At 52.8% G+C, this 26,724-nt stretch overlaps 16 protein-coding genes across 16 annotated transcripts; 11 read left to right on the top strand and 5 right to left on the bottom strand.

The window, feature by feature from the left end:
- Positions 1-606: 606 nt before the first annotated feature.
- J4E86_006006 (uncharacterized protein) lies at positions 607-1,248 on the top strand (the record flags this gene model as incomplete). Its single annotated transcript, XM_051446537.1, has 1 exon — positions 607-1,248. One exon carries the CDS (start codon positions 607-609, stop codon positions 1,246-1,248), a length of 642 nt encoding a protein of 213 aa, XP_051302112.1.
- Positions 1,249-1,702: 454 nt separating this feature from the next.
- On the top strand, positions 1,703-2,628 carry J4E86_006005 (uncharacterized protein; the record flags this gene model as incomplete). The annotated part of the gene is made up of 2 exons (XM_051446536.1): positions 1,703-2,017; positions 2,074-2,628. 2 exons carry the CDS (start codon positions 1,703-1,705, stop codon positions 2,626-2,628), a joined length of 870 nt encoding a protein of 289 aa, XP_051302111.1.
- A 345-nt stretch (positions 2,629-2,973) lies between these two features.
- On the top strand, positions 2,974-3,402 carry J4E86_006004 (uncharacterized protein; the record flags this gene model as incomplete). The annotated part of the gene is made up of 3 exons (XM_051446535.1): positions 2,974-3,043; positions 3,103-3,156; positions 3,239-3,402. 3 exons carry the CDS (start codon positions 2,974-2,976, stop codon positions 3,400-3,402), a joined length of 288 nt encoding a protein of 95 aa, XP_051302110.1.
- Positions 3,403-3,851: 449 nt separating this feature from the next.
- Positions 3,852-4,395, top strand: J4E86_006003 (uncharacterized protein; the record flags this gene model as incomplete). Its single annotated transcript, XM_051446534.1, has 2 exons — positions 3,852-3,915; positions 4,109-4,395. 2 exons carry the CDS (start codon positions 3,852-3,854, stop codon positions 4,393-4,395), a joined length of 351 nt encoding a protein of 116 aa, XP_051302109.1.
- A 1,022-nt stretch (positions 4,396-5,417) lies between these two features.
- On the top strand, positions 5,418-6,011 carry J4E86_006002 (uncharacterized protein; the record flags this gene model as incomplete). Its single annotated transcript, XM_051446533.1, has 2 exons — positions 5,418-5,466; positions 5,683-6,011. The coding sequence occupies 2 exons, from the start codon at positions 5,418-5,420 to the stop codon at positions 6,009-6,011; spliced, it is 378 nt and encodes a 125-aa protein (XP_051302108.1).
- Positions 6,012-6,116: 105 nt separating this feature from the next.
- J4E86_006001 (uncharacterized protein) lies at positions 6,117-7,371 on the bottom strand (the record flags this gene model as incomplete). Its single annotated transcript, XM_051446532.1, has 2 exons — positions 6,117-6,824; positions 6,889-7,371. 2 exons carry the CDS (start codon positions 7,369-7,371, stop codon positions 6,117-6,119), a joined length of 1,191 nt encoding a protein of 396 aa, XP_051302107.1.
- A 674-nt stretch (positions 7,372-8,045) lies between these two features.
- J4E86_006000 (uncharacterized protein) lies at positions 8,046-9,059 on the bottom strand (the record flags this gene model as incomplete). Its single annotated transcript, XM_051446531.1, has 1 exon — positions 8,046-9,059. The coding sequence occupies one exon, from the start codon at positions 9,057-9,059 to the stop codon at positions 8,046-8,048; it is 1,014 nt and encodes a 337-aa protein (XP_051302106.1).
- Positions 9,060-9,505: 446 nt separating this feature from the next.
- On the top strand, positions 9,506-11,020 carry J4E86_005999 (uncharacterized protein; the record flags this gene model as incomplete). Its single annotated transcript, XM_051446530.1, has 1 exon — positions 9,506-11,020. The coding sequence occupies one exon, from the start codon at positions 9,506-9,508 to the stop codon at positions 11,018-11,020; it is 1,515 nt and encodes a 504-aa protein (XP_051302105.1).
- Positions 11,021-11,966: 946 nt separating this feature from the next.
- J4E86_005998 (uncharacterized protein) lies at positions 11,967-13,497 on the top strand (the record flags this gene model as incomplete). The annotated part of the gene is made up of 2 exons (XM_051446529.1): positions 11,967-12,410; positions 12,460-13,497. The coding sequence occupies 2 exons, from the start codon at positions 11,967-11,969 to the stop codon at positions 13,495-13,497; spliced, it is 1,482 nt and encodes a 493-aa protein (XP_051302104.1).
- Positions 13,498-15,462: 1,965 nt separating this feature from the next.
- Positions 15,463-15,827, top strand: J4E86_005997 (uncharacterized protein; the record flags this gene model as incomplete). The annotated part of the gene is made up of 2 exons (XM_051446528.1): positions 15,463-15,649; positions 15,709-15,827. 2 exons carry the CDS (start codon positions 15,463-15,465, stop codon positions 15,825-15,827), a joined length of 306 nt encoding a protein of 101 aa, XP_051302103.1.
- A 657-nt stretch (positions 15,828-16,484) lies between these two features.
- Positions 16,485-17,111, bottom strand: UBC15 (Ubiquitin-conjugating enzyme E2 15; the record flags this gene model as incomplete). Its single annotated transcript, XM_051446527.1, has 3 exons — positions 16,485-16,741; positions 16,801-16,893; positions 16,952-17,111. The coding sequence occupies 3 exons, from the start codon at positions 17,109-17,111 to the stop codon at positions 16,485-16,487; spliced, it is 510 nt and encodes a 169-aa protein (XP_051302102.1).
- A 943-nt stretch (positions 17,112-18,054) lies between these two features.
- Positions 18,055-19,272, bottom strand: J4E86_005995 (uncharacterized protein; the record flags this gene model as incomplete). Its single annotated transcript, XM_051446526.1, has 2 exons — positions 18,055-18,783; positions 18,832-19,272. 2 exons carry the CDS (start codon positions 19,270-19,272, stop codon positions 18,055-18,057), a joined length of 1,170 nt encoding a protein of 389 aa, XP_051302101.1.
- A 764-nt stretch (positions 19,273-20,036) lies between these two features.
- Positions 20,037-22,022, top strand: SPB4 (ATP-dependent rRNA helicase spb4; the record flags this gene model as incomplete). Its single annotated transcript, XM_051446525.1, has 2 exons — positions 20,037-20,227; positions 20,276-22,022. The coding sequence occupies 2 exons, from the start codon at positions 20,037-20,039 to the stop codon at positions 22,020-22,022; spliced, it is 1,938 nt and encodes a 645-aa protein (XP_051302100.1).
- Positions 22,023-22,689: 667 nt separating this feature from the next.
- On the top strand, positions 22,690-23,739 carry J4E86_005993 (uncharacterized protein; the record flags this gene model as incomplete). The annotated part of the gene is made up of 3 exons (XM_051446524.1): positions 22,690-23,004; positions 23,056-23,268; positions 23,323-23,739. The coding sequence occupies 3 exons, from the start codon at positions 22,690-22,692 to the stop codon at positions 23,737-23,739; spliced, it is 945 nt and encodes a 314-aa protein (XP_051302099.1).
- A 226-nt stretch (positions 23,740-23,965) lies between these two features.
- J4E86_005992 (uncharacterized protein) lies at positions 23,966-24,802 on the bottom strand (the record flags this gene model as incomplete). The annotated part of the gene is made up of 1 exon (XM_051446523.1): positions 23,966-24,802. The coding sequence occupies one exon, from the start codon at positions 24,800-24,802 to the stop codon at positions 23,966-23,968; it is 837 nt and encodes a 278-aa protein (XP_051302098.1).
- Positions 24,803-25,208: 406 nt separating this feature from the next.
- Positions 25,209-26,595, top strand: J4E86_005991 (uncharacterized protein; the record flags this gene model as incomplete). Its single annotated transcript, XM_051446522.1, has 2 exons — positions 25,209-25,382; positions 25,432-26,595. The coding sequence occupies 2 exons, from the start codon at positions 25,209-25,211 to the stop codon at positions 26,593-26,595; spliced, it is 1,338 nt and encodes a 445-aa protein (XP_051302097.1).
- Between the last annotated feature and the right edge of the window lie 129 nt (positions 26,596-26,724).

Below are 26,724 nucleotides of genomic sequence, written 5' to 3'. Positions count from 1 at the left end.
AGGCACGTGTCCGACTGCTGCAGCACGATCGCGTCTCGTATTTCGTATTTGAAGTCTCGATGCTCATGCCAAGCAGATCTCGCATTTCCCCGCCCAATCAGGGAAGCGCCTAGCACTGCACCTTCCTCCGTCAGTTCCCACTTGTCGGGTAAATATCGGTACCCGCTAGACAACGTCTTGCATGATCTGCCGTAGTATGGCTTGATGTGTAAGACGAACCACCATAGCTACCCATCGGAAGTCAAATCTTGCACGTTCTCACCCGGAACAGTACCCCGCTTTCCCCGGCTGCATCACAAGATGCCGACATCCCAGGATGAAGAGGCTTCGGGGTAATCTCCTTTGGTATCCTCAGTGGGCTCTCTCCATCGCCATCACAATCATCCAGCTGTATCATACCGACGTTCTACCGTACTTCCGACTTCCAGCCAATCGCATGCGTTACCATACTTTAGCAGTAATCGCCGTCGTCACACCCGTAGAGTTGTCTTGCATCACTGTGCCAAGGTATAAATACAATCAAGATTCCATAGATTAACATGCATCATCAAGATGAAGTCCTCTATTCTCTCTTTCCTCGCAGCTACAGCCACAGCCGCAGTGACCATGTCCAACACGACTACCACAACCATCAAGCCTTTCAGCCTCTCGGCTCCACCAAACACTGACATCTGGCGCAAGCCTCCCATGCACAACGCCTTCAATGCATCGACCTACCCAGAGCAGCTTCCAAGCTTCACTCTGAAGAACTTCCAGCGAGCGCAGCTGTCGTTCGAGCTTCCACCGTCTGACCAACTCCGCCAATACGACCAAGCTGGCCTCTTGCTACATGTCACCAAGCCAGGTGTTCCAGACAACCAAACCAAATGGATCAAGACTGGTATCGAGTTCTATTACGGAAAGCCGTATGTGGCGACCGTGGGCTGTGATGCTTGGGCTGACTGGTCACTTACACCTATGCCTGAGTTCAAGAACGGTACTATGCCCGGCGCCACCATTGAGGCGAGAAGGGAGAGCGATGCGCTCGGCAACAGTCTTTGGATTTACTGGATCATCAAGGATGAGGCTGGCAAGGAGGTCAGCAGGCAGCCATTGAGAGAGGTCACCTGGGTCCTTGCGGAGGAGTATGAGCGATGGAGCGTGAGTATCGCAGGATATGTTTGCCGCCCGACCACGGCAGGTGGCGATGGCATGCTTGAGGCGGAGTTCAAGGACGGTCTGGAGATTGAGACTCTCAATCACGTGTAAGAGAAAGGTGCGAGTTTGGTGTTTGTTATGGTACGTGATATCGTCACCTGCGGTTGCGATAGTACCTGACAGCAAACAGTAGATGGTGTATAAGTTGCAGTGACGCGTTGATAGCCAGTAAATATCATCGTTTACCTCCATATATACGAACTTCCCCGCATGCATATTGCTCAATAAGGCTATCAAATCCATATCTTACGACTGCAGTGGGCACAATATGACCCAAGTCTGCTTCCAGGAGAGTCAAGTGAGCCATCACTGGCTCCTGAAACGGGTCAGCCGAGCGTAAGCGACGGTTTCACTCATTCATTGAGCAAAGCACAAACTCACTGCGCCTACCTGGAGAGCACTGACCTCTTGGCTATATATCCTCATCGATTCTGTTCTCTTGATCCACACTCCCTACTCGATAAGGATAGTGATCTAATTCAATACCCTCTACGATTCCACAATCATGGTCAACGTTCAGTTACACTGCCCGTCCACGAAGAAGACTGTCGAGGACTTCTATATCACACCATTCCAAACTCTCGAGCAAGTTCTACCGAGTGTCCGGCTTGCCCTCAATCTCAAGTACGCAAAGATCTACACCGTCGAGGCCAAATCGATCACGGAACCGAGTACCCTTCAGGAGGACCAGCGGATACTGGTAGCGGCCAGCGCCACGGAGGTTATGCTACCCGATTCGCCATCCGAGTGGGTGTTGTACGACGGCGAGGAGGGCGACGATGTGGACATGAACGTTGAGTGTTACGGCCTTGGGTGGGATGTAAGTATACGTTGGTCTCTATCAACGACAAAGCAAAGTTATTGACTAGGATGTAGGAATTATGTGATCTCGACAAGTGTCTCCATATCACCAGCCTAAACAAACAGAAGCCTACATCTCGGAACCGGATGCGCATCACACGCGAGTACGAGTCCGTCCAGGCCGACATCGACGCCTTGGACTCTACGAACTCAACTTCTGCAAGTGTTGCCGAGGATGAAGACCACATCGAGAAGTGCTGGGGCGTCGCTGTCGAGCACTTCTTGCCTACATCAATGAAGCCTACCGCTTCCAAGTCCAGTTCGAAATCGTGCGACTCTTCCACACTGGCGGTCCTAAGCATCCTCGCGGGCTTCACCCAGGGTCAATCTCGTCTCGTCTTAGGAGTCCTGGAAGAAGCGGTCGCTCTCCGAACCGAAGAAGATCAAGGTGACGACAAGGATCCCGCTTTGCAGAAGGATGATGTCATCAACGCCATTATCCTCGTCTACGAAAAGGCTGAGATCATTGAGGCTAAGCTGATCAAGAGCAAGGGGGTGAAAGGAAAGGGAAAGGGGAGGAGGCGGCCCTCGAAGGGCACTCCGAAGAAGCTTGGCGCTATGTCGAGTTGAGTGCAGTGATGGATGGACGAGGCGGCTACAAGACGGGTCTAGTGTTTACATGGCGTTACTTGAAAGAGCGAGAATATACCCGGAGTGTTTTGAAAGTGAGATTGGGGATGAGAAGTCTTACCCAGGCGGCTATATTGGGTTGTACGGTATACATCAACTATGAAAGATATCTATGTAGCTGGGAAGACAGGCTACAGAGTACAATTGCAATGGATCTGTCAAGTTTGTGTTTGTCTACCAACCGCCTTCATCACTAACAAGCAGAGGCATCAGGATATGTATACTTATATCTTCCGAGACCTCTCTTCTCACATCTTCCATATTTCTCACCCACGCGATCGAATCATGTCAGGACAGCCACCACCAAGTGCACAACCAGCAAATGCGCAAGCTAAAGAAGAACCAGCCATCTCTAGTAAGTTCGAATCCAAAGCTGTTCCCCTTGACAAATCTACCAGCCTTCTAACTAAGCAGGCCAATGGCTTCTAGACAAGCTCAAGAAGAAGTCCCGTGAAGACAAAGAAGATTGTACGTTCACCATCCAGCTCACTCCTCCTCTTCCTCTATCTCCCTCCAACCTACTACTGTACCATCCTAACGCCACCCACAGACCTCCGCATCCTCCGCTTTCATGTCAAAGAAAGCGCCGCAGAAAATAGATTGCAACAAGCACGCAATACCACAATCTCCGAATTCGTACTACAGAAACTTCAAGGTAAACGCCCGGGACACGATATCGATGCGGCGAAAGATTATGAGATGATGAAAAGGTAGAAGCTGCTCGTTGACCAGGCTGTCAGTGATGCTAAGCATGAGGGACTGGTGGAGTTGGTGAGGAGGGTTGAAGAGCTGATTGAGGGTGATGCAGATGGACAGGCTGGTGTTTGATGATGCGGGGTTGTGACGGTCAGGGGGCGAAAGACGAGGCTGTTGAGACGACGATCGAAATGATGCATGAGTCCAGTGGGTTTGGGGTCTGTATACCGCTTGCCTTGGTAAATCCACGTAGTGAGGAGGGATCAACAAAACCCATAGAGTCCATCGAGTTTGTCGCTGCGTACCAAGCACCTCAGGTACTAACAAATGATTGTCACCGATACAAGCACGACCACATACCTATATCAGCGTCAGATTCTTCCCAACATCCTTACTCCATCTGATACACACCTAGAAGACAGCATCCCGAACGCATCGCTCAAGTATCCTCAAACAATTCGATCAACATGGCCGAACAAGAACAGCCACCAGGCCCGCCAATCTATATGCCCCAAGGGCCTAAGCTCTCTTGTAACAAAGCCCCCAAATCGCCTTCTTGAAAAAGCCAGCGACTTGCTAACTCAATACCACAAAGCGGTGATGGAATACTTAGATTTCCTCCAGGCCCAATCACGACGTCCTAAAGAAGAATGTACGTACACCACTCGCCCCAGACTGGCTCCTTCTCTGCAACCGTCACTGACATATTTTAACACTTCCATAGGCCTGGCCTTCCTGAAGAAGTACATTGACAAGAGCTTGGGACGTGTAGCTGAACGGCGTGAACGCGACGAATCAGCCATAGATCTCGCTCAATTAGACGTCGGGGCTATGGAGGAAGGCGAAGAACGAAAGCGCGCGGTGGAGCAGCTCGTGGATAAGATGGAGAAGAGAATGTTCGAGTCGTTCGTAGACGCTGCCATGCATGACGCCTTACAGATTTTGACCGGGGCGGTTGAGACAATTGTGCGGAATCATGTGCCGAATGAGAACGACGCTTCTCAATCGTAGATGGAGAGGGTTGGCTAGGTTTGTAGTTTGCGTGCTCTTTGTCCTAGGGCATTGATGTAGTCGATAGCAAGCACACTCCTGGTATAAATCCTAGCGGTGCGGTGCTCGTTCATTCACGATCTTCATTGCTCTTCTCCCGATCCTCTCTTACTCAAACAAAAACTCATCTCAGACATTCCTGTCCAAAAAGGGCTTCCGAAGAACCGCCGACGGCTATGTCAAATCAAAGACCCTTAAGCCCACCAAGTCGTTCAAATGTGACCAGTAAGTACAACCGCAACGTCCTTCTTCAAGAATGAAGCAGCAGGTCTAACGAATCACAATGAAACAGGCTCATGGTTTACTCTCCCGCTCCCTCAGATATCTTCCCAAGACCGTGAGGAATGTACGTACCTGACTCTCCTCCCTTTGCGTCCTCATACTTCTGCTCCAACTCAGACTACCTAGGTAATCTACACGTTACTATAACAAAATACCATCCCATGTATTCTGACACATATCCAGACGTCCGCACCCTCCGCTCCCATGTCCACGATAGCCTTGTGGCTATAGAATCACTAAGATGCGCTGATGGGGTACCCCGGGCAAGGACTCGCGTTGAAGACCTGGAGGAGCAATTGAAGCGTGCGCAGGAGCATCTAGAGGAAGAGAAACGACGGGTGATGTTTGAGAAGGCAGTCCATGATGCTAAACACGAAGGCTTGGTGGCGTTGCTGAGCAAGGTTGAGAACACCTTATGGGGATAATGTGCGGAGTGGATACTGTCACGAGCACGAGGTATAGCTACAACATCGAAGGATACGTCGTCCATTGGGTTTGTAGTTTGTCGACTTACTGATTGTCCTGTGAACCGACAGGATATCCAGCAAACCGCACGCGTCCTATACATTCATGATACCACGCTCTCTTATTAGCAGTATCCCAGATCCGTGTCTCTTCTACCAATCCGCTATTGCACCTTGACCGACCAAACTACTTTCCACGTCTTCATCCCAAGGCCCTCTTCATAAACTCATACCAAAATGTCCGACGAGGAAGAAGCTCCACTCCCCGCAACCATCGAGATCAACAGTAGGCAACCTTCCCTCCTCCCTCTTGCAGATTCGCTGCGATAGCCGTAAGAAAGTGCCAGCTAACCAGCTCCTCCTCAACAGCAGCATGGTTCCTGTCCAAACTCCCACAGCTGTCGCATGAAGATAGGCATGAATGTAAGTAACCATCCCCATGCCACCTGCGTATTCCAACACAGCCAAAACACGCTACTAATCCAACCTAATCCTTACACAGACAACGCCGTTCTCATCCGTAACATCGAAATCATGATGGAAGAGTTGGGATTGCCTGACCGTGATCACCACGCCGCCAATGTGAACGCCGATGCTGAGGTCGTGGCAGCAAGGAGATCAGTTGCGCAAGCGAAGGAGCTGCTGAAGCTTGCGGACGAACGTTTCCATCGTGTGCATGATATATCCATTGCTCTGGGTGCGGAGAAGGGTAGGAAGATTGGAGCCTTACGTACGCTGATGAGGAAGACTAAAAACGCTATGCGGGAAGAGGGGTGGGCAGATCTTGGGGAGGCAAGTGAAGAACATGGTGACAGCTCTGATAGTAGCTGATTTCCAGGCTGTAAAAGAACCTGATGATATGTAAATTTGGTAGATGATGCCTTACATGTTACTTACACCCCAGACCCACCCATCTCATTCCTGATCTTCATCCCTTTACGCCGCCTGCGCAGCTCTCAACCCTCCTCTTTGTCCCGCATTCCGACTCCTCACCTCGGTCTGCCCAACCTCCAAATGCGTGCCTGTGCTGCTCTTCTCGAGCGACACAGCCGCCCGGTCAGTCACTTGGATATAATCCTTGGCATCACGCTCGACCGCACCAGGAGTAGAGACGTGAATACCCTCAACGAGAACCTTCTCATCGTCCGGTATCTCCAATGTAGTTTCCTTAATCTCGGGACCTTGTGTCTTTGTGCCGAAAGGAGGGTCGAAGCGTTTGCGTAGCGTTTCGATCATCTTGCCGAACCAGAACCAGTTCAGGCCGTTGAGGATGATGTTGGAGGCGAGGTAGGCGGTTATGAGCCAGAGAGGGACAGTTTGGCCTTCGGCGAATCGGAGGATGTCATGCTTGAAGCCGGCGTTGTGGAGGGTGGTGTTTTGCGATAGCTTTCCGACGTCTGGGTCTGAGTGCCTGTATGCGCCGGCAGCGTAGGCATGGTAGACGTCGGTAAAGACGCGGATGGAGTTGTAGGAACCCCACACGATGCGGCAGGAGAAGAAGGTGCATAGCAGGATTATGCCGTTGACGAGCTGGATGGTCGTGCCCGTCATGTTGAGCTTATCGCAGAACCAATGGATGTTCAGGAAGGGCGAGGAGAGTTCGTAGAGGATAAAGGTGCACGCGTAGTAGTTCACGAAGGGACGCTGTCACACGATCAGTACTCTGAATAGCTCCCATGTGCTCTGGGAAGCACCGTGGCTTACTTACGAAACCCAGCGAGAATACGCATAGGGCGCAGATAGCATGGAACAGCATGCCGGTACCGAATGCCTTGACATTCTGCAACGTGATGACCAAGTCCCATAGGAAGTAGCCTCCTGCCATAGCTTGGATCAAGCCAGACGCTCCAGTGTATCCATGCACGCGCTCCGTCGAGTCCATCTGATTCAGCTCCTTATCCGTCCACATGACCCACAGCGCCATACCGCAGACCAGCGTGCTCTGCACAAATGACACGATATGCACATCCCAGTTGAGCTTGGTTCGCGCGGTGAAGTTGGCGTATATCCGCGGGAAGAAGAAGCGTGAGATGGCGGGGGCGCCGTAGCTGAAGATAATCTGGTAGAACGTGAAGGCTATCGCGACTTCGTGGAAGTGCAGCGGCAGCGACTTCATGTTGAGGAAGTCGGCGACGGGCTGTACATATTTGACCAGGCTCTCCGGCGGCGCGAGAGGGAACGGGTCGTGCATCGTGGCAGTCGAGTGTGGGGTGCAGCAGACGCGGAGGTAGGTGGAGGTGGAGGTGTGAGAGTGATGTCAGGGCGGTAAGGGTTGCACGCGAGCAGGAGCGATGGTCCCTTCTTATGCAGGGAAGCAGCGGAGGGGCGTTCGGCAGGAAGGCAGAGCAAGAGCGGTTTTATACTCGGGTAGATACGAAGATCCAAGGCCGCGGCGGCACAATGATGCACGCCGCTCGAGGATGCCTGGGAAAAGGTGCGGATGACGACCAAGCTTGGTGCAGTCCCCTGTTCTAGGCCGAGATGCGATTAGCGAGCCGAGGACCCATCGCCCTGCGCCAGAGGCACACGACAGATTTCATGTCCACCGGGCCATTTTTGTGGAATGCTAAATCACTGCCACGGGACCGCGTCATGTTGGACGCTGTTGGATGTGTTTGGGTACAATGCACCGCCACTAGAGGCGTCATGCCGTGACAAATCTCACCCTCTTCGGACGCCGCATCACCGCATACAAGGAAGAAGTTGAACACCTAATAGAAGTAAATAGCTCCGAGGTTTTTATTGACCTGGCTAACTTTCGTTTCATAATAGAGTAGACTGCGGTGCAGCTGCCTGGCGTTTCCCTCGTAGAGGTGGTAGTGGGTATCTTAAAGCAATAATGTGATGATGATGAAGATGCCGCGCTCAGAGCCCATCAAGTCTGACGTTCTGATTGTGCCAGCAGTTGATGCATTTATCTACCTTCAACCTCGCAGCGTATGCTACGAGGAACATCTCTGCAACGTACGATGTTCTCTCGATTCTGTCGAGAAGGAAGTAGAAATTCTGCAAACTCCTATAGCTGATGATCCGATTGCTGTGACCGAGTAAATTTGCCGGGTGGGCGGTGAACTGGCTCTGTTGCGCGGCCGGTACAGGTGAGTTGAAGAGGGCATTCATGCGTCTAGCCTCTTCCATGGAAGATACCGGCGGCGTAGGTAGCCCAGAAAGATAGTCCGGCTGAGCAGACGAATGATCATGTGATGCCATGTTGGTTGGTCCTGTCCATCCTCCTGTGTTCCCTCCGAGCAGAAGAGTACCTGCTACTCTGTTTTCGGCCAGCCCTCTTTCCATGTCCAACTGTGAACCAATCCACAATGACCACACAGCTTCTGTCAAGTTGTCATGTGTGGGTACAACGTTGAAAGCGAACCCCATCTCGTGCTCGTTGTTGAAAGGATAGTATCTGTTGGTCTGGCTATGCCTCCCACCAGGGAAATAGTCTTGGTAACTGACAGTGGCATTTGAAACGCCGAGTTCGTCGTTGACCTGCTTGTTGAAGTATGCGTTGCGATGCTTCTCACTCATCGACACCAGTCCTTCTTCCCACATGAGTCGCTCGGCGACTAGGAAAAGTTTACGCACGTGGGCATGCGCCTCACGCTTCCCTCTGCAGATGGGGCAACAGTAGAATGGCATGTACTGAAGGTTTGGAGTTTGCGTGGCATGTGCCTTCAATCCTTGTAATGGATATGGAATGAAGTCTTGCCGCGGGAATGGTACAGTCGCGGACTGTCCTTGGCCCCGACTCGTACTTGTTCTGCGCCTTCTCTCAGTTTCAGCAATAGAGCCATTTTCAAAGCAGATGTTGGAGTCTTCCGGGTCGGCCAGAGGGTCGCATGCAGGGTCAATTGGACGATTGCCAGGATTGGAAGTCATGATGAGTAAGTTGTAGGAGAGAGAGGCCAAGAGAACTCATGATTTACACAGGTCTGTCAGGCAGGCTTTTACACTCTTATTTGAAGCCCTGACCCAACATGAGGATGTATTACGAGTACTTGCGAGTGTCTCACTGGGGCTTTAGAGGGTCACCGCGGTACCGTGGTCGTGAGCGGGCCAAGGTGAGGGGACAGGCGAATAAACATTCTGCCCTCAGGAGTTGTTGAATTACCGCACAGAGTTACCATCCTGCTTGTCTGACTGATCCTCAACAAACACATCCTGCGAATAGTACACCCATGTAAGGCGGAGTGAGAGAGTGCGGGGAGGTTTCGTGACGCGACTTACGCGACGGCTGCGTGCAGGGATCAAGGATGCTCAAAAGTTGGGAAGGCGCGAAAGCGGGACACATCAAGAGATCCGACTGCAGTTCTCATATTACAACCATGAAAGCTGTCCGACCATCTTTCCGCGCCAATGCAACATGTCAGAGGCAAATCTTCTGCAGCAACTTAACGTCATGCCGCATAAGTTCAATACCACGACGAGCATACACACGACCCGCATTCGCACCGAAACCCTCCATCGACATCAAACACATTCGACAGAACCCAGGACTATATGAGCAGAACTGCATAGACCGCAACTATGCTGCACATAGCAAATCGTCATGGCGGATCATAGAGCTGCACGAGCAATGGCTCGCACTCCAGCAAAGCAGTCGCGACCTACGAGAGCGCAACAATCGCATACGGGCCACTCTAGCTAGGACAGCATCGCGCGCCAAGGACGCCGACGGCAAGCCGGTAGCCTTGAGAGAAGGATTGATCAGCGATGCGAAGGCATTGAAGGCGGAGTTGAGCTCTATTGAGGCACAAGAATCCGAGATCCAAGAAGAGATAGAAGGGCTGGCGCAGGATCTACCCAACTTAAGCAGCACATGCACGCCCGTCGGCACCGAAGCAGATGTACTCGGCTACATCAACGAGTCGTCGAAATCGCAAAATCGCAAGTCGCACGTCGACATTGGGCAGGAATTGGGGATACTTGACTTCTCGGGCTCAGCGCAGACTTCGGGCTGGGGCTGGTACTTTCTGGTCGGGGACGGCGCAATGCTGGAACAAGCACTCGTACAGTACGCCCTAAGTGTCGCTAGGAGGAAAGGATGGAAAGCAGTCGCACCTCCGTCCTTGGTGTACTCGCACATTGCATCTGCATGCGGATTCCAACCGCGGGATCAGAATGGGGAGCAACAGATATACGCTATCGAGCAATCGGAGAAGGACAAGGCGAAGCCGCAACTCGCTCTCGCCGGAACTGCAGAGATACCGCTTGCTGGCATGAAGGCCAATCAGACTCTAGAGGAGGCAGAGCTTCCACTGAAGGCGGTCGGCGTGAGCAGGTGCTACCGTGCTGAAGCTGGCGCAAGAGGAGCCGACACAAAGGGCTTGTACCGTGTTCACGAGTTCACCAAGGTCGAGATGTTTGCCTGGACAACGCCCGACAACATGGGAGAAGATCACTTTACCACTCCAACGGCACCAAGCTCAGAGTCAATCTTCGATGAGATGCTGTCGATCCAAAAAGAGATACTCGAAGCACTTGGGCTGCACTGCCGCATCCTGGAAATGCCCACAACCGACCTCGGTGCCAGCGCGACGCGGAAAATCGACATCGAAGCCTTCTTCCCATCCCGAGAGAAAGACGAAGGATGGGGCGAGGTGACATCATCGTCCATGTGCACAGACTACCAGAGCCGACGACTACAGACTCGCATGCGCGTGAAGGGAGGCAAACTAGAGTTCCCGTACACGCTCAACGGAACAGCACTTGCTGTGCCCAGAGTCCTCGCAGCCATTCTAGAGAACCACTGGAACGAACAGGACAGCACGGTAACAATACCAGAGGTACTGCGACCGTTCATGGGTGGGCAAGAAAAGATACAGGCGGAGCGTCGTTGATGGTGTGAAGAAGTACTGTACGATATGTATCATGTATCTAGACTATGATGTCAGGTGGTTGGGTGTTACTGGTGCCGCAACTAGATGCGCGACACCACCCAAGCACGCCAGCCTAGAAAAAAACTGAACACCCTGGAGTCTACGTTGACGTTGGATCACCTACCTTGCAAGTTTTTGGCTTAATGTAGTCTGCAGACCTGTCCAGGTTCTTTCTTGTATGAGGTGCAAGAAACATGCAGTCAAGATATCCTATGGCCAGAGCCGTCTGAAAACCACGCTGCTTGCCCCCTGCATCAACTTTCAAAGCTTCGGACCGTCAGATGCTTGCACTCCCCTGTTTTGGCCGCGACATCCCAGCTGGTCGCCATCGAGGCTGACTCTGCGCTTGGCCCGGTTATGGCCGGCGATTGGCGCACAGCCTCCAACCTGTTCGAGCTGGGTGGCAGGGTGCATGAGGCCAGGTGCATATTGGATAGCGGCCATGTGAACAACCGCCACAGCCACTGCTGTCTGGTGCTGCACGGCTCCTGAAACATCTTCTCAAGACTGCACATGCGTCGCAAAGCAGCAGAGTCTACCCTGTCGCGCTGAACCGGTTCTGGGCCAAGGTCCACCTTTGGCGCCATCGCATTCGAGGTGGGGTGGTTAGCGGGCCATTCTCGTCTACGGCCTACGCACCAGCCTCCAGCGCTCACCAGCATCAACAACCCGGCCGCCCACCACCAGCCTGCCTGCACCGCGAGCTGCACCGCTGCGTGCAACCACCGCACCACGCAGCTCTGTTGCTGTCGCCACCTGCCCCCGCCCTCGCAGTGTCACCCGCCTCCAGCCATCCGCGAGCCGTCGCAATATTGTTGGAACGCATCATTGTCGCAAACCACCCTTTCGGCCACCCCGAGCACCACAACACCAGACCCGGACAGCGAGATAGCACACGTCGCGGCGCATGGTTTCCTACCCAGACTCGGCGAGTGCAGAGCGCTCACTGCCCATACGGCGTCCCTCGTCGGTTGTATCGCACTCGTCGCGCGCATCCACCGTCCGCAGACATCGCCAGCACCGCTCCAATGTGGGCGGCTCGTCGCTAGCACCCCAAAATGAATTCCCCGTGTTCACGCATACCGGCGACGTCGAAATCGTCATCAGCAATGGGCGGAAGGAAATGCGTTATCTGCTGCACAAGTTGATTCTGACGCAGTGCTCGGGCTTCTTCGAGGCTGGCACGAGCGATGAGTGGGCGACTGCTGGCGATGTGACCAACGCCGGGCCCAGCAACGGCACCGCCCTGTCGAGGATACCATCAGGATCACGACCCGAGCAGAAGCGGAAATGGAGGTACGAGATGGATTGGGGCAGCGGCGATGACGACCTGCCCATGCTCGTGCAGAAGGTGTGTTTGTTTACCGTCCGCGACGGCGACCATGCTAACGAGAGTACAGAAGAACCAGCCTACCATGTTTGGCGGCGACCCAAGTCCACCTGTGCAACCCCCTACTGCGCGCAACAAGCCTGCCGCACCGCAGTCAGGCTTCTTCCGCAGCATGGCCAACTTCTCCACCCTCCACGTGCCCGCGACAGCCACCCCTGAGACCGACCCCGACGACGACACCTTCCGCGACTACGACAACCTGTTCCGCATCTTCTACAACTACCCTCCCACGCTCGACTCTCTCAACATCGCGAATGCCTACGTAGAGTGCAAATCGCTCCTGCAGCTCGCCGACATGTACGACGCGCTTGGCGTCATCGGACCACGCGTAGACCATCATCTGCTGCGTTTCCAAGGCCGGTTATGGAAGCAGATCGCGAAATACCCGCCCAGCTACCTCAAACTTGGCTACATGGCACGGAGTAAAGCCATCTTCGCCGAAGCCATGGTGCACGTTGTCGGACAGTGGCCACAAGGCATCAATCAGCTACGCGGCCAGATTGCTGAGCCCGTGATCGAGCTGATAGAAGACAAAGTCGACGAGATAGACGAGCTCAAGGCCAAGATTGAAGTCAAGCTCTTCCGCCTATCCCTCACAACTAGTCGCGGCGAGCGTGTGAGCCCATCGAGCAACTGGCTGGACTGGATAGCAGTCTCGCTATTCCGACAATGGCTCGCCGAGAACACCACGCCACCCCCAGCCCCGATCCTTAAATCGCCACGTCCCCAGAATTCGCGAGATGGTGCGCCGCTGCCACCTCCACCAGTCTTCAACACCGGCCGCATATTCCGCTTGCTCGGCCAGGCCGGCTCAAGTTACCTCAACCACGACGAATGCAAGCGCTTCCTGCGACTGAACCCCGACCACTACAACCGCGACAACCTGAAGCGCTTCGAACGCAGAATCGAAGAGATCAAGGTCAAAGCCAAAGACGCAGTCAAGCCGCTGATGCGCAATTTCCTTGAACTCGACCTACGAGAAGGCGGACTTCCCTATTTGACATGCACAAGGATCGATCCGCAGGACTTCCCATGGGACGACATATAAGACTGGAGAAGGAAGCAACTATATTGAGAACACACACCCACTCGCTTCGACGTTTATGGATTGGCAGCAATCTGGCGCTTTTTGATCTATCTGGCTTTTTTGGTTTTGTTACGGATGCGGAATGTTTTGGCGCCTGATACCCTAGGATGTTTACATGTAAATACGCCGTTGTTGTTGATTTTCTTGTTATTCCCACCCCCGATTTCCTTGACGATTTGATGATGTGGGAGAGATAGAAAGACGTCTATGTATGTAGAAAGAGAGATGGTAATTATCGTGTGTAAGAGAAGGAAGAAAAGAAGAAGAGGGTATATGCTGGCCGTGTGCTTTCTTCTTCTTTTATCTTTCCATTGGGGCAGATGAAGAGACAAGATGAGATAATCGACATTTCCACATTCCTCCACTTTCCTCGTGACATCCCCTGTTCATTTTCTTACACTGCCGAGCCAATATCCCCTTTTCATGCGGGTGTGGGTGGGTGATCGTCCCTCGGTTCACATGTCCACTCCACACCTGCATCCTACAGGCTCGAAATACACACTACCATAATTCCTTCTTTCGGTCCCTGATATCAAGAGATAGCATGCGGTACGTACTGCACCCGGGCGTCCGAGCGAGATAGGCTCAGGGCGGAAGGCTTGTAGCCATCTGCCGTCATGATCGACGCTGCAGCCGCGCCAAGCCGTAGTAGCGTGTGGGGGCTGGTGACGCGATACGGTGGGTACGGGGAGGATGGAGAGATAGGGCGGAGGGATGTGGATTGTTTTACGGAATTCTGGAGTTGACATTGATGGAATCGATGGGTTGATTGGAAGTGTTAAGTGCTGGTATTGGTGAGTGGGGAAGATCGCCGAGGTGACTGGATCGTTGATCGTTGCTCGCTTGTCACAGAGATTGGAAGATGTGGAAGATAACGTGGCTAACATCAATGACAGGCATGCCAGATCTGTCTGTCAGGTTGAGAGTGTTTCTGGGGCTGAGTATGCAGGTACCGTTTCAAACTCTGAAGGTATCGAAGGAGATCACCACCTGGCCATCTCTGCCATGATCTCAACCACCGAATCTCACATACAAGACCTTCACTACCTACAACTCCACCGCACACTCCTCTTTATAGCGATCATGCGGGACAGAACCAAACAAACAACCCTCCGATAACACTACCCCTAATCATCACCAAACATTTCCAAGAACCTAGATTACTCTTCTAGTTCTCGCCGACGGCCCAAACTCTCCCACAAGCATTGCTTATGCTAGGCATATGTCGAAAGCAGGAGCTTATCAGATCTACATGTCGCTTCGTCCCTAGCTCCCTGCGAAACACTAGACACCAAAGCACTACCCTGCCGTTCATCAGGGTCCCCACATATGTCGTTGCCTTTTCTGCACAGTAACGCAGGGTAGGTGACCAAACAGAGAGGAAACCTTGACCCAAAACGGCGTGACGTATCTGCTTGTAGACTACGTGGCGCACGGGGAGGTAGATTGGGGGAACTTGGCGGATGGGGATCGTCACTGGGTATCTAAGCCTCATGGAGATCGGCGTGGTGGCTGATAGCTAGCTGGTCGTGGATTACAGATTGAGAGCAATCAGAGACAAGCCTAAATGGTCGGCGAGCATTGGGTAGTTTGTGGGATGTAATGCCGAAAAAGAGATGGGGAGGAGGGTATTGGGGATATTGATCGGCGTGTCGTGGTCTTGGACGTGGGAGGATGGGATGAGATCGAGCAAGATCGAGCATCGTACGAGAGTACCTAGGTAGTGTAGGCAGTGTAGCACAAGGGGGCAAGGCAAAGACTGGCATCATAGGCAAAGGAATCATCTCCGCCATCGCGTCCATCAGAGATATATAAACCACCCTCATCTTCTCCAAAGGAAACTCATCATCACAACAGTTCTCATCTCATCATCTACAACACCTTCACACCACCACCACAACCAACCGAACCCACCAAACCATCAAAATGCAGTTCACCATCTTCACCCTCACCGCTCTCCTGAGCCTCACCTCCGCCGCCGCAGTCACCAAGCGTTTCCCCTACTCTGCCACCTCCGTCCAGGCTCGACAGAGCGAGATCTGCGGTGGCCTCGCCACGCCATTGTGCTGCCAGACTGATGTCCTTGGTGTTGCCAACTTGAACTGCGCGAACGGTACGTTACGAAATCCAGTCCATTGAAGTGAGAAGAATGATTGCTAATGTGTACAACAGCCGGCGCTGGTATCGAAACAACAGAGGACTTCCAGGCTGCTTGCGCTGAAGACGGCACGACGGCTCAGTGCTGCATTGTGCCTCTTGGTGCTGATGGTCTGCTCTGCACTGCTGCTTAAGCTGTCCTCAACTTCAGAGACACTGGATACATCCAAGAGTAAGGGGTGGTTCGGCATGCTAGATCTGCTACTGAAGCAGTGAACCATATAGAGAGTGGATGTATGTGAGTAGCGGTCGAGACGTTGCTGAGATGCAGCGCAAGGGTGTTTACTGTTCTTGTTGTCACTACCTACCACTCCTTTAGGTGGGACAGTTTATTTGTAGATATACTTAGAGATGGGGGATTGGTAGGAAGAGAGCGCTGTATGATACAATGAGAAACCTGTCTATTTAAGCTACATCTTAAACCACGCCTCGTGAAGTCGATTGAATAACCTATCTACTTACTGAGATTCTTCTGCTGGTCGAATGCTGACTCTCCATGTGATTCCCGGTTCAATGAGTCTGAAACCACTTGCTCGTCATAGAGTCCGCAAAGCCTATGATGATGATGCACCAGAACAGATTCCGACTCTTGCTACGATCCGATGACACCAACACTATTCACGAACTCACAGAAAACGGTATCATATGCATTCAAGCCTCCCTGAGAACAGTCAAAAACACCGCCATGCAAGCCATGACACCATCAGATAATCGCCTACCCAAATACCCGTCCGCGCTTATGCTATCACAAAAGACACTTGCCTCCCTCCCTCTCACCCTAATCATCCACCTCACTCATAATCCAAGCTATCCCTCACACACTTCCTCACCCTCTTCTTAAACTCGGGTGTATTATCCCTCCACATGCTCGCCGCCTCCACATTCGCCGGGCTCTCATCGTTCGGGCTCGACAGCATAGAAATAACAGACAAAAGAATCGTCTCGGGCGTTTGTACGGGCGACCAGCGTTCTGCGGCGGATTCGTAGCCGTACTTGTCTTCTTCGGGTGGGTGGAGGATCGAGATGCATACTTCGCCGTTTTGGTAGACTGGGAGGTGTTAGTCATGCGATTCGAGTTATGAGGGGTTTGTGAGGAACGAGACGTACTGTTAGGGTGGAAGATGGGTGTCTCGAAGCGCATCTTTGGTGGGAGGAGCGGGTATTCGCTGGGGAAGGTGAGGCGCGCGCGGAAGAAACCTCCTGTGTGTGATGTCAGTACCGGAGTTTCTACTTGGGAAGACTGTGTCTGGGTCTGTACCTCCGTAGAACTTTGTGTCGTCGTCGATCATCAGCATCACCTCCCACTCGAACACATTGTTGTCCACCAGACCGCAGCTTATGCCCGATATACTCTTGTCGTTTTGCATTTGCTTGAGTTGACGAGCCAGCAGCCCCGCTGCCGCAGATGACGAAGCCATAGTACCCTTCTTTGCGCGTATGTGTATGTGAAGTGGCGCTCGAAGTTGAACCCTCGGTATGCGCAGAGTGATCGGGAACGGGTGGGGGAACGCAGCCGAAGAGACGGTTATAACAGCTGCGACGCAGAGATTGCACACGTTCTACAGCGATCCGGATGTAGATGTTCTTGCGTGAGGGAAGTTTTGTGTGCGCCGGTTCTGTTGCGGAAAGAGGGTAGGTGGAGATTCCAGAGGCGCGTTCGGGCGCAGGACGTGGAGGGCTCTTAACGGCGGGTGTGGCGGGGCAAGCTGCGGGCGATCGGCAGGGGGCTCGCTGGCAGTCGTGGGCAGGGGATTACTGGGTGGATGGGAGTATGCGCAAGAGTCATAGTGTCTCCGTGAGTCTTGTTAGTGAGCGTGAGTGAGCGTGATCATATATGAAGAAGCAAGTCGGCGGCATGCTCCAATGGCCGCGTCGCATGTGGCGGTATGCGCCAAGTCGAATACCGCTTTGCAGGGGTCCTTCAGGGTATTCAGGCCTTCCCTTTTGCGTCTGCTCTGCATTGAGGACGGGTGCTTGCCGACAGTCAGCCCTAAAGGCGTGTGGGAGAGCTGGATTCGGTGCTTGGTAGATGAGCAACGTGAGAATTTGGACCTCGGCTTGAAACTCGATAAGCCCTACGACGCCTTCACACCAAAGTAGCTTCTGTGGCTGCAAGGAAGATCACTATTTGCTTATATAGGTATACCGATTCATGTCCCGATCTACTCGCCCAATACCCGTCCATCTCCGTCTGCCCAGTTCCCATTACGTCCCAGAACGCCGTCGTGACCATGATAGATGCGATGCCACTCCCCGAGGACCCGTATCTAGGGTATCATTTGATCCAAAGGGGATATAGATTGGAAATAGCAAGACTCTAGAAGAGACAAAACGTAAAATCGTACATATAGGGACATCTGATTAGCCGAAGATCCGGAGAAAGCCCCATAGCCCGGCTCCGCAAAGCACGGGGATGGTGAGATTGTCGTCCCAGCCAAAAACGTCGATCGCTTCACTGGCACTGGCGATAATGCCAGACGCCAGAGACATGGCGCCCAACGCCCAGTATCCGGTAAGGGAAGCTTGCTTCACGGTGAGATCCAAAGTTTCCCGCGCCTGGGGAGGGAGCGTCAGGGCGCCTTGGAACGCAAAAGCGTATTCGCCGTGATTGTACTCTGAGTAGAGAGGACCTAGCCAGCCCCACCATACGGCTGCTGTGATAACACCCGTCACGCACGCCGCGATAGAACCCGCAAGACTCTTGCCTTTCCTGACTCTGGGCGTGAGGTGGCCCCAGAGCCTGCCAAAAGTCGACGCAGCGGTATCGCACCAACTCAGTAGTAAGATGCTCATAACTGCTATGTCTTTCGGGCAAAAGCGCATGACTATCCATGCACCCAGAAGGTAGGATATGACACCGTTGTATCCATCGACCTCTGACTCGCGCATGAAGGCACCGAGACACCGGATGTAGAAGCGATTCACTTGCCAGTAGCGGTGTCGGATGACGTCGGCGAGGGCAATGGGTATCAGCATGGTAAGGAGGACATTGTGTATTTGCGACGTTTGCGTGCCGGTGCAGTAGAGGAAGATGGTCAGGAAGCCGATGGAGACGTGGAGGATCTTGCGAGGAATCTCATGCCGGTGAATCTGTCGACGTCAGTGATGAGCTTGCGAAGTCACCATGTGTGTACTCACGAATGAACGCCATTTCTGGTGGATGGGAATCAAGCCTAGAGGACTCGGACTCCTGCTCATCTCCCTCCAGTAATTCTTGTTCGCTTGCGCGGGTGACAGGTGGCCGTTTGAAGTGTTGCCCGGCAGCGCGAGATCCTTCTTCATGCCTCCATTCATCTGCCTGCGACTTGTCAGGCCGCTCATCCTCCGCCGTCCTACGCCTCCCTCTAGGACAGGACTCCGGCTTCTGGCATTCCGACTCCTTGCTCGAGCCCTGCTGTCGGGGTCTGATCCCGAGTCCTCATCGATAGGTGGAGGTGACGTAACCCGTTGTTTGCGCGTCGAAGAGCGCGTCACGGGTCCAAAATAACCATCTTTCGTACTACCCGCCTCCGAGGGCGTTGGTGACGGCGAGATCACACGCGGCGTGTTGGGGATCTGGTATTGGCGTGAAGATTCCATGGCTACGCGCCAGCAGGTGGGAAAGTAAGGGAAAGTAGGAGCCCGGATGACGCCGGAGAGAGTGGAGTGGGCCCTGGCACAGAGTAGGGCGATGTTTACCAGCAGGGACTGGCGATCCGAGGGTTGGGAATAAAGGTAATGAGGCTGGGTTGGCGCGTCACAGCTAACATGTGGGAGGGCGGCACTTAGGGTGGCTTCGACATTGATGTCAGCATCAGGCGTGATCAGAGGCTCATGGCCCGCGGATTCGTCCGGGCAGCGCGCATCGTTTAGGGAGGCAGAAGATGCCACAGTGCGTGCAGGCGACAGCAGCGGTCGTCTTATTTGTTATAGGCGGGTGAACAGGGAACGGGTTGGGGCGTGACGGCTGTAATCTTGCTGCATGAGCCTGGGAAATTTGGTCTCACGGCTACGCATGTATGATCCGGTCTCGCGAATGCGCCTATGATCAGCGTGGCGGCGGATCAGTCTTGGCGATGCGATCAGGTTCGAGAAAGGAGACACGGTGTCACTGTGTCATTGCAGGCTCGCGAACTGGATGCATCATGTCTTGAGTAATCAAGCTTTTGTCAGATGCGCTCGAACCAGTGACAGCTGACGACCCCGCGTGCTCTCGAGTGCACCTACAGATAGGTATCTGCCTGTGAACGACAGTGTGGCGCAAAGTGGCCGTGCAGTGCTCCACTTTATTTTCAAAGTTCGCGCGACTTTTCTGTACAGCCGTCGCGACTCCAGCAGACATCTTCACGATATCATAGTCCATGATGGCACCCCAAACTAAGATAGATCGTTCATTCAGCGCATTAACGCCTGCCTTATCAGAATGGATTCTCGAAGCTGTGGATTCCATGGGCTTCGTGAAGACCACGCCTGTGCAGCACGCAGCCATCCCCATGTTCATGAAGAACTCTGATGTTGTCGTCGAGGCTGTCACAGGGAGTGGAAAGACTCTAGCGTAAGGTCATACATTGCCAATCTTTATGCGCATCTAACAAGCTCCTAGTTATCTGATTCCCATCGTCGAGCGCTTGTTGCGACTGGATGCGCCTATAAAAAAGCATCACGTGGGTGCCATTATCATCTCACCTACCAGAGAACTTGCAACACAGATTCATACAGTACTTTCGTCGCTTCTCAGATTTCATGCGCCCTCTGCAGCCTTACTGGATCCGGAAGATGAAGATACCGACATGGAAGACGCCGATGCTCCGCCAAAACCGACCTTTCCTGTCGGAACGTTGAAGGTTATACCCCAGCTCCTTCTCGGAGGATCAGTAACGCCCGCTCAGGATCTGAGCAGATTCCTCAAGTCATCTACCAACGTACTCATCGGCACACCAGGACGACTACTTGAACTCCTTTCCTCACCACATGTCCATTGCTCACAGTCATCCTTCGATGCTCTCGTTCTTGATGAAGCTGATCGTCTTCTAGACCTTGGCTTCAAAGATGACCTGCAAAGAATCCTCTCCCGACTACCCAAGCAACGCCGAACCGGTCTCTTCAGTGCCAGTGTTTCTGAAGCTGTCGACCAGCTGATCCGAGTGGGTCTCCGGAATCCCGTTCGCATCGCTGTCAAGGTCAAGGCACGAGCTGCACCCAATAGTGCGACAGGAGAAATGGGCGCCATCGAAGACAAGAAAACGCCAGCAAGCTTGCAGATGACATATCTGACCATACCAGCATCGCACAAGCTACCCGCCATCAAGAAAGTCTTGAAATCATTGGATCCGCAGCCGCAAAAGTCTATCATGTACTTGGCGACATGTTTCTCGGTCGACTACTTCCAACACATCTTACCTGAAGTTCTAAAAGGATACACCATTGTGCCCCTGCACGGCAAACTCCCGGACAAGGTTAGAAACCGGAACTTCATCAAATTCGTAGAGAGCGTCACACCATCCATCCTCCTGACCACAGACGTCGCTGCCCGTGGTCTCGACATCCCGTCAGTGGACCTGGTCCTTCAACTTGACGCACCAAGCGACCCGAAAACCTTCATTCACCGCTGCGGGCGCGCAGGTCGCGCAGGTCGCAAAGGTCTAGCCGTTACATTTCTCAGTCCCGGCCGAGAAGAAGATTACATCGAGTTCCTCCGTGTTCGACAGACTCCAGTATCGCCGTTAACAACACCTGAAGTCACAGTATCCGCGGAAGAAGCCACAGCCATGAGCAATCGGATACGAAAAGTAGTGAAATCCGATAGAGCATTATTCGACAAAGCACAACGCGGCTTCGTCTCCTGGGTCCGTGCCTACAGCAAACACACCGCCAGCTCCATCTTCCGCATCCCCGATCTCGACTGGACAGAACACGGCAACGCCTGGGGTCTCCTCAAACTACCCAGCATGCCTGAACTCAAAAAGTGGGACGGAGACCGCAGTCTAGGCGTAGTCATGGATTTCAGCACATACGCATACAAGGACAAAGCGCGCGAAGCACAACGACAGGTCGAGCAGAGCGAGTATGAAGCTAATAAGGCGGAAGGGAAGAAAGATGGCAAGAAGCGATATGTCACGGAAGATAAGAAGGCGTCGGCGTGGACGCAGCAGAAGGATGCGAAGGCGCTCAAGGAATCACGGAGAGAAAAGAAGGCTGCGAAGCGCGAACATGACCGTGTTGCGGCGTTGACGGAAGATGAGCGGAAAGAGGAAGAAAGGGTGAAGGGTATGATTGACCAGGTTAGGAAGAAGGTCGCAGAGAAGGAAGCCCAAGAGGCGGCGGATGAGTTTGAGGGTTTTAGCGATTGAAAGCCGGACGTCCACATACCTTAATCACTTGTAGATATCTACGAGAGCCCCTTACATCTGCTTTAACATGTTCTTAAGTCATCTCGCACTTTAACGTATAATGACAGCCTGTAAGTTCGCGCAAAAAGAGTCAAAACGAGTCCGTGAATCGAACTCAGCAAAAACAAAGAATTGATGTTAGAACCTAGAATCGAACCCAGCAGCAAAAAGAAAATCCTTGGTCGGTGCTATTAATACTGCGTATTGGGTATATCAAACCCGTCGTCATCTCTCAAGCTGTGATCTAATCGGGACTGCGTATTGGGTATCTCAAACCCGTCGTAATCCCCATTTGGCCACCCGGAATCTTCTTATGGAAACTTACAAGATTAGAGGCATTGTATAGTCAATACAAATCTTCTGTGGGTGGCAACAGTGGATCAGTCGCTACATCTATGGACCCTGAGCGCAGTGAAGGCGAGGCGGTGGAAGAGCGCTCGCAAGGCAGCAGTGACGTACTGTCGCACAATGCAAACGCTCACCTTCACTTTTGACTTGAAGAGTCTTCTAGGGCGACAAGTCTCTCGTCGCTCATCTACCCGCTCTTTATCTCTGCTCACGATCTCGCGTCTCCTGACCTATCCGTCACCTTGCGCTCCCCTGAGTATACAACAACATCAACGCTACTATGGCGCACAAAATAACTATTCACTGCCCTTCCATCGACAAGACCAAGAGCGACTTCACCCTCGGACCTTTCGATAAACATGACAAGGTCCTCCAGCAAGTTCGCACGTTCTTCAAGATCGACTACGCCGCCGTCTACGACATTCGCGCTCAACCGATCGACGACATCTGCGCCTGCGAACCGGGACAGATTGTACAGGTCGCCGCTTCAAAGGACGAGATCATGAAGTACTACAAACCCAAGGTCTGCATCTTCTACAACGGTGAAGAAGAGGTGTCCAATGAGTGGGTCGACGGTTACGGCTTGCCGTGGAAGGTAAGTGATGTCTATTGAAGCGCAATCACCAAACTCTAACCAAATAAATAGGATCTCAACGACTATCAGAGGTGCTCGCACGTCATGAGCCTCGGCAAAGGTCCAGGAGGTTTCGTCTTGGACAACACCATCCGGATCACGCGCCCGTACGCCGACGTTCAAAAGGACCTGAAGGAAGTCGCCGGTGCTGCTCCGGACGATATGGAAAACAAGCGCAACCTTGGGCTGGGGATCTTCTTGAATTGGGCTTGGAAATGGGAGATGGTTAGTAAAACCCTTGTCCGAACTGAATTGAGACTCATACTGACGTATCTATAGCTCCTACCCGCTTCAATGAAGCCCGCCAAGGATAACGACATGTCCTCCAAGGTTCTCGGTCTCCTCGTCGTCCTTTCCTCTTTCACTCACGGTTCCGCGAGCCTAGTACGCGGCTATCTCGTCGAAACCGTCAAGGCCCGTGTCTCTGGTGCTGAAGACGGTGAGACGAAAGACCCACTTCTCCGCGCTCAAGACGTCGTGCACGTGATCAGCACACTGTACGAGAAGGCGGGCAGCCTAGCTGCGAAGATCGCGCTAGCCAAGGAGAAGGCGATGAAGGACAAGATGAAAGAGAAAGCGCGGAAGACGGCCTGGAAGGCGAAGCAGAAGACGGGAGGAAAGGGCAAGGAGTCATCTGATGTCGATGATCTTGCCGACCAGCTGGGTGGCCCTCAGAACTACATCGATCTTACTTAGAAGGATCAACGAGATGGTAGACTAGCCAGACGCCTACGTACCTGATAGACAGCGAGAAATGAAGTATCCCAAAGCTAATGTAGGCATTTCAGTGATCAATGGCAGCCAAGATTACGTCTACTAAACTCCATGTAGACATTATAGTGAAGCATGCTAATAACGATTGAATTTTCTTAATTCAATGTAGTCACATTAGCATCTCGAACTTTCAGGACTCGCGAGTCGTCTAATACCGCAACCACTGAAAATCATCATGCGCAAGTACTAAGTTGTGTCCTTCTCCCCATATCACCCCTTCCGTCGCAAACCGCAAAGAACCAATCTGTATCAGCGGGAAGAGCCGGTCACAGTTGTTTGCGTCAAATGCCTTGAAGTTATTCGACGTAATCTGGAGAGTGTTGCGCATAGTGTTGTGCAACTTGCGAGCTTCGGCTTGGTCGACACGAAGCCGCCGCGACAGGGTGATTGGATTGTGGCCGTTTCCCCCGAGCGCTACCACCTTCGTTGGCGTACGCAGATTCAATATCATACGTTCGGTGTATAACACACTGAAATGAGGATTGCCCTGGAATAATAGATTGGCAAGTGTCTTCAGGAAGATAGCAATGTAATCGAAGAGCTGTTTGGCAAAACAAGTCGGCGAGTGCTCCAACAAATGAGCCAGCTCGTGCTCGTGAGGAACAAAAGATTCGCGCGGCCCGTCTCGGAGGGGCTCTCTTGTGCGCAAGTCGACGTTGATAAGAAGTTGATTGATGGTAGGCGAAAGCGCCGCAAATTGAACCCAGCTCAACGAGAAGTACGGCCGGCCATGTGAGAAGGTAATGTCGAATTCGTAGTTTAGGCGTTTCGCAGCGACCAGGTGTTGGATTGCTTGCTTAAACTCTCCATGCGTCTGGCGACACACGCGGAGCAGCCCGCGATAACACCGAAGCGGTAAATCGTTCCTCACGTAATGCTCTGACACCACCATGACCCCGCGGAAAGAACGACCCAGCTCTTCATTAAGCAACACCTCGTAAACATGGTTTCGGAGTTCAAGTGGAAGATCCAAAAAGCCGGGCATGGTGTTGGTGACCAAAAGTGCGAATGCGCCTGTCGAAGATCAGGGTCCAGCGGCAGGCACACGGATGTTCGGAAGCGAGACCGAAGGATTATTGAGTATGGTACAGGCCTGCACTCGCTGCTTGCGGGACCAGAGAATGGGGATGCGGGGGTGACGACAGGAAGCTGACGTGATCAAAGGAAGTTTGCGGAGAAGATTGAAGTGAGGTTCAGCCTTTTCGACGAGGTTCAGTGTTGTGAAACTGATCGGTCCGTGCTACCCACGTGATTGGATCTGGGCTCTGGGATTTGCGAGCGGGCAATGGCGGCGCGGCGACTGCATCGTCATCGCTAAAGTGGTGTCTTATCCAAGATGGCATTTCCAGCCGGCCTGACTGCTATGCAAACACGGACAGCGCATCGCATAGATGGATGACTACGAACTGGATCGCGTCGCGTCGGATAATCCTGCTCTGACTGCGCCTGCGGCCCAGCGGGCTCCCATACGACGGCTGAAGTCTCAGGGCCCGACATCGACGTCAGCTGCTCAATCTACCGGTTCCAATACTACGGTCGCATCTGGGGAGTTGACGAAATACGATGTACGTTTTCAACACACGAGGCTTGGAGATGTACTCTAAACAAGCATAGGTGGGCTGGCGCAGGATTGTGAGGAACTTTTCGCCGTCATGGTTCTCCGTGACCATGGGCACGGGAGTAGTTTCTCTACTTCTCGTCGCTATACCGTTCAAAGCAGACTGGTTGTATTGGCTTGCGGTGATCTTCTTTGGACTCAACACGATCCTGTTCGCCTGCGCCTTCTCAGTCTCAGTCTTCCGATATGTGGTATACCCTGAAATATGGACCGTCATGATCGCGGACAGTGTCAACTCGCTTTTCCTTGGAACCATTCCGATGGGATTCGCTACCCTCATATCAGCTTGGTGCTCAATATGCATCCCATATTGGGGGCCCTGGGCCGTTACCTTTGCTTGGGTCTGCTGGATGATCGATTCTGCAGTCGCTGTCTCAGTCACGATATCACTCACGATCCTACTGATCTCCGCATCTGATCGTCAAGCTTTAGATCGCATCACAGCAGCTCAGCTATTACCCATCGCTGCATCCATAGTCGCTGCTGGGACGGGTGCCAGAGTCGCAGAGCATTTGACCAACCCGCAACATGCTCTCGGTACGATAATTGCTTCGTACATTATGTGGGGTATGTCTACACCACTAGCGATGACGGTTCTAGTCATGTACTACACACGCCTGGCTTTGCACAAGCTACCACCACGAGAGATTGTTGTGTCATCCTTCTTGCCACTAGGACCCCTAGGCATGGGCGGCTATTCCATAACCTATCTTGGTTGGGTCAGCAGACGGGTCTTTCCAGAGACGGATTTCTTCTCAGATATACCCATGGCAGGCGACATCTTCTTCGTCTTCGGAGTCTTTCTGGCGCTCATCATGTGGGCGTTTGGGCTGACTTGGCTCTGTTTCGCACTGGCATCTATCTACAAGTCTCGGCCGTTTCCATTCAACATGGGCTGGTGGGGTTTCACGTTTCCCCTTGGAGTCATGGCACTTAGTACGATGGAGCTTGGCAACATCTTCCCGAGTCTGTTCTTCAGAGTCCTAGGGACGATCTTCGCCGTTGCCGTCATTCTGCTGTGGTGTGTAGTAGCTGTTGGCACAGCACGCGGTGCATGGAGCGGTCGTCTGTTCAATGCGCCGTGCCTCAAGAACTTGCCGAAGAGAGATTCTGCGGGGAAGGATGAAGCAGAGAAAGAGAAAGGGCTAGTGCAGACATGATCCTGAGTCACTATCATTGGCAGAAGAGGTGCGTATGTGAACGTTCTAATGGGATCTCATAAATTGCGTTGCGTCTAATCGTAAGAGTATGTATGCTGCATAGCCCCTCGTCGCAAAGCCCCTCGCTGA

This window comes from Alternaria arbusti (genome assembly GCF_024043155.1).
Source record: "Alternaria arbusti strain BMP 1465 chromosome Unknown scaffold_7, whole genome shotgun sequence".
NCBI classification, from domain to species: domain Eukaryota; kingdom Fungi; phylum Ascomycota; class Dothideomycetes; order Pleosporales; family Pleosporaceae; genus Alternaria; species Alternaria arbusti.
This window is presented reverse-complemented; position numbering and strand designations above follow the sequence as displayed.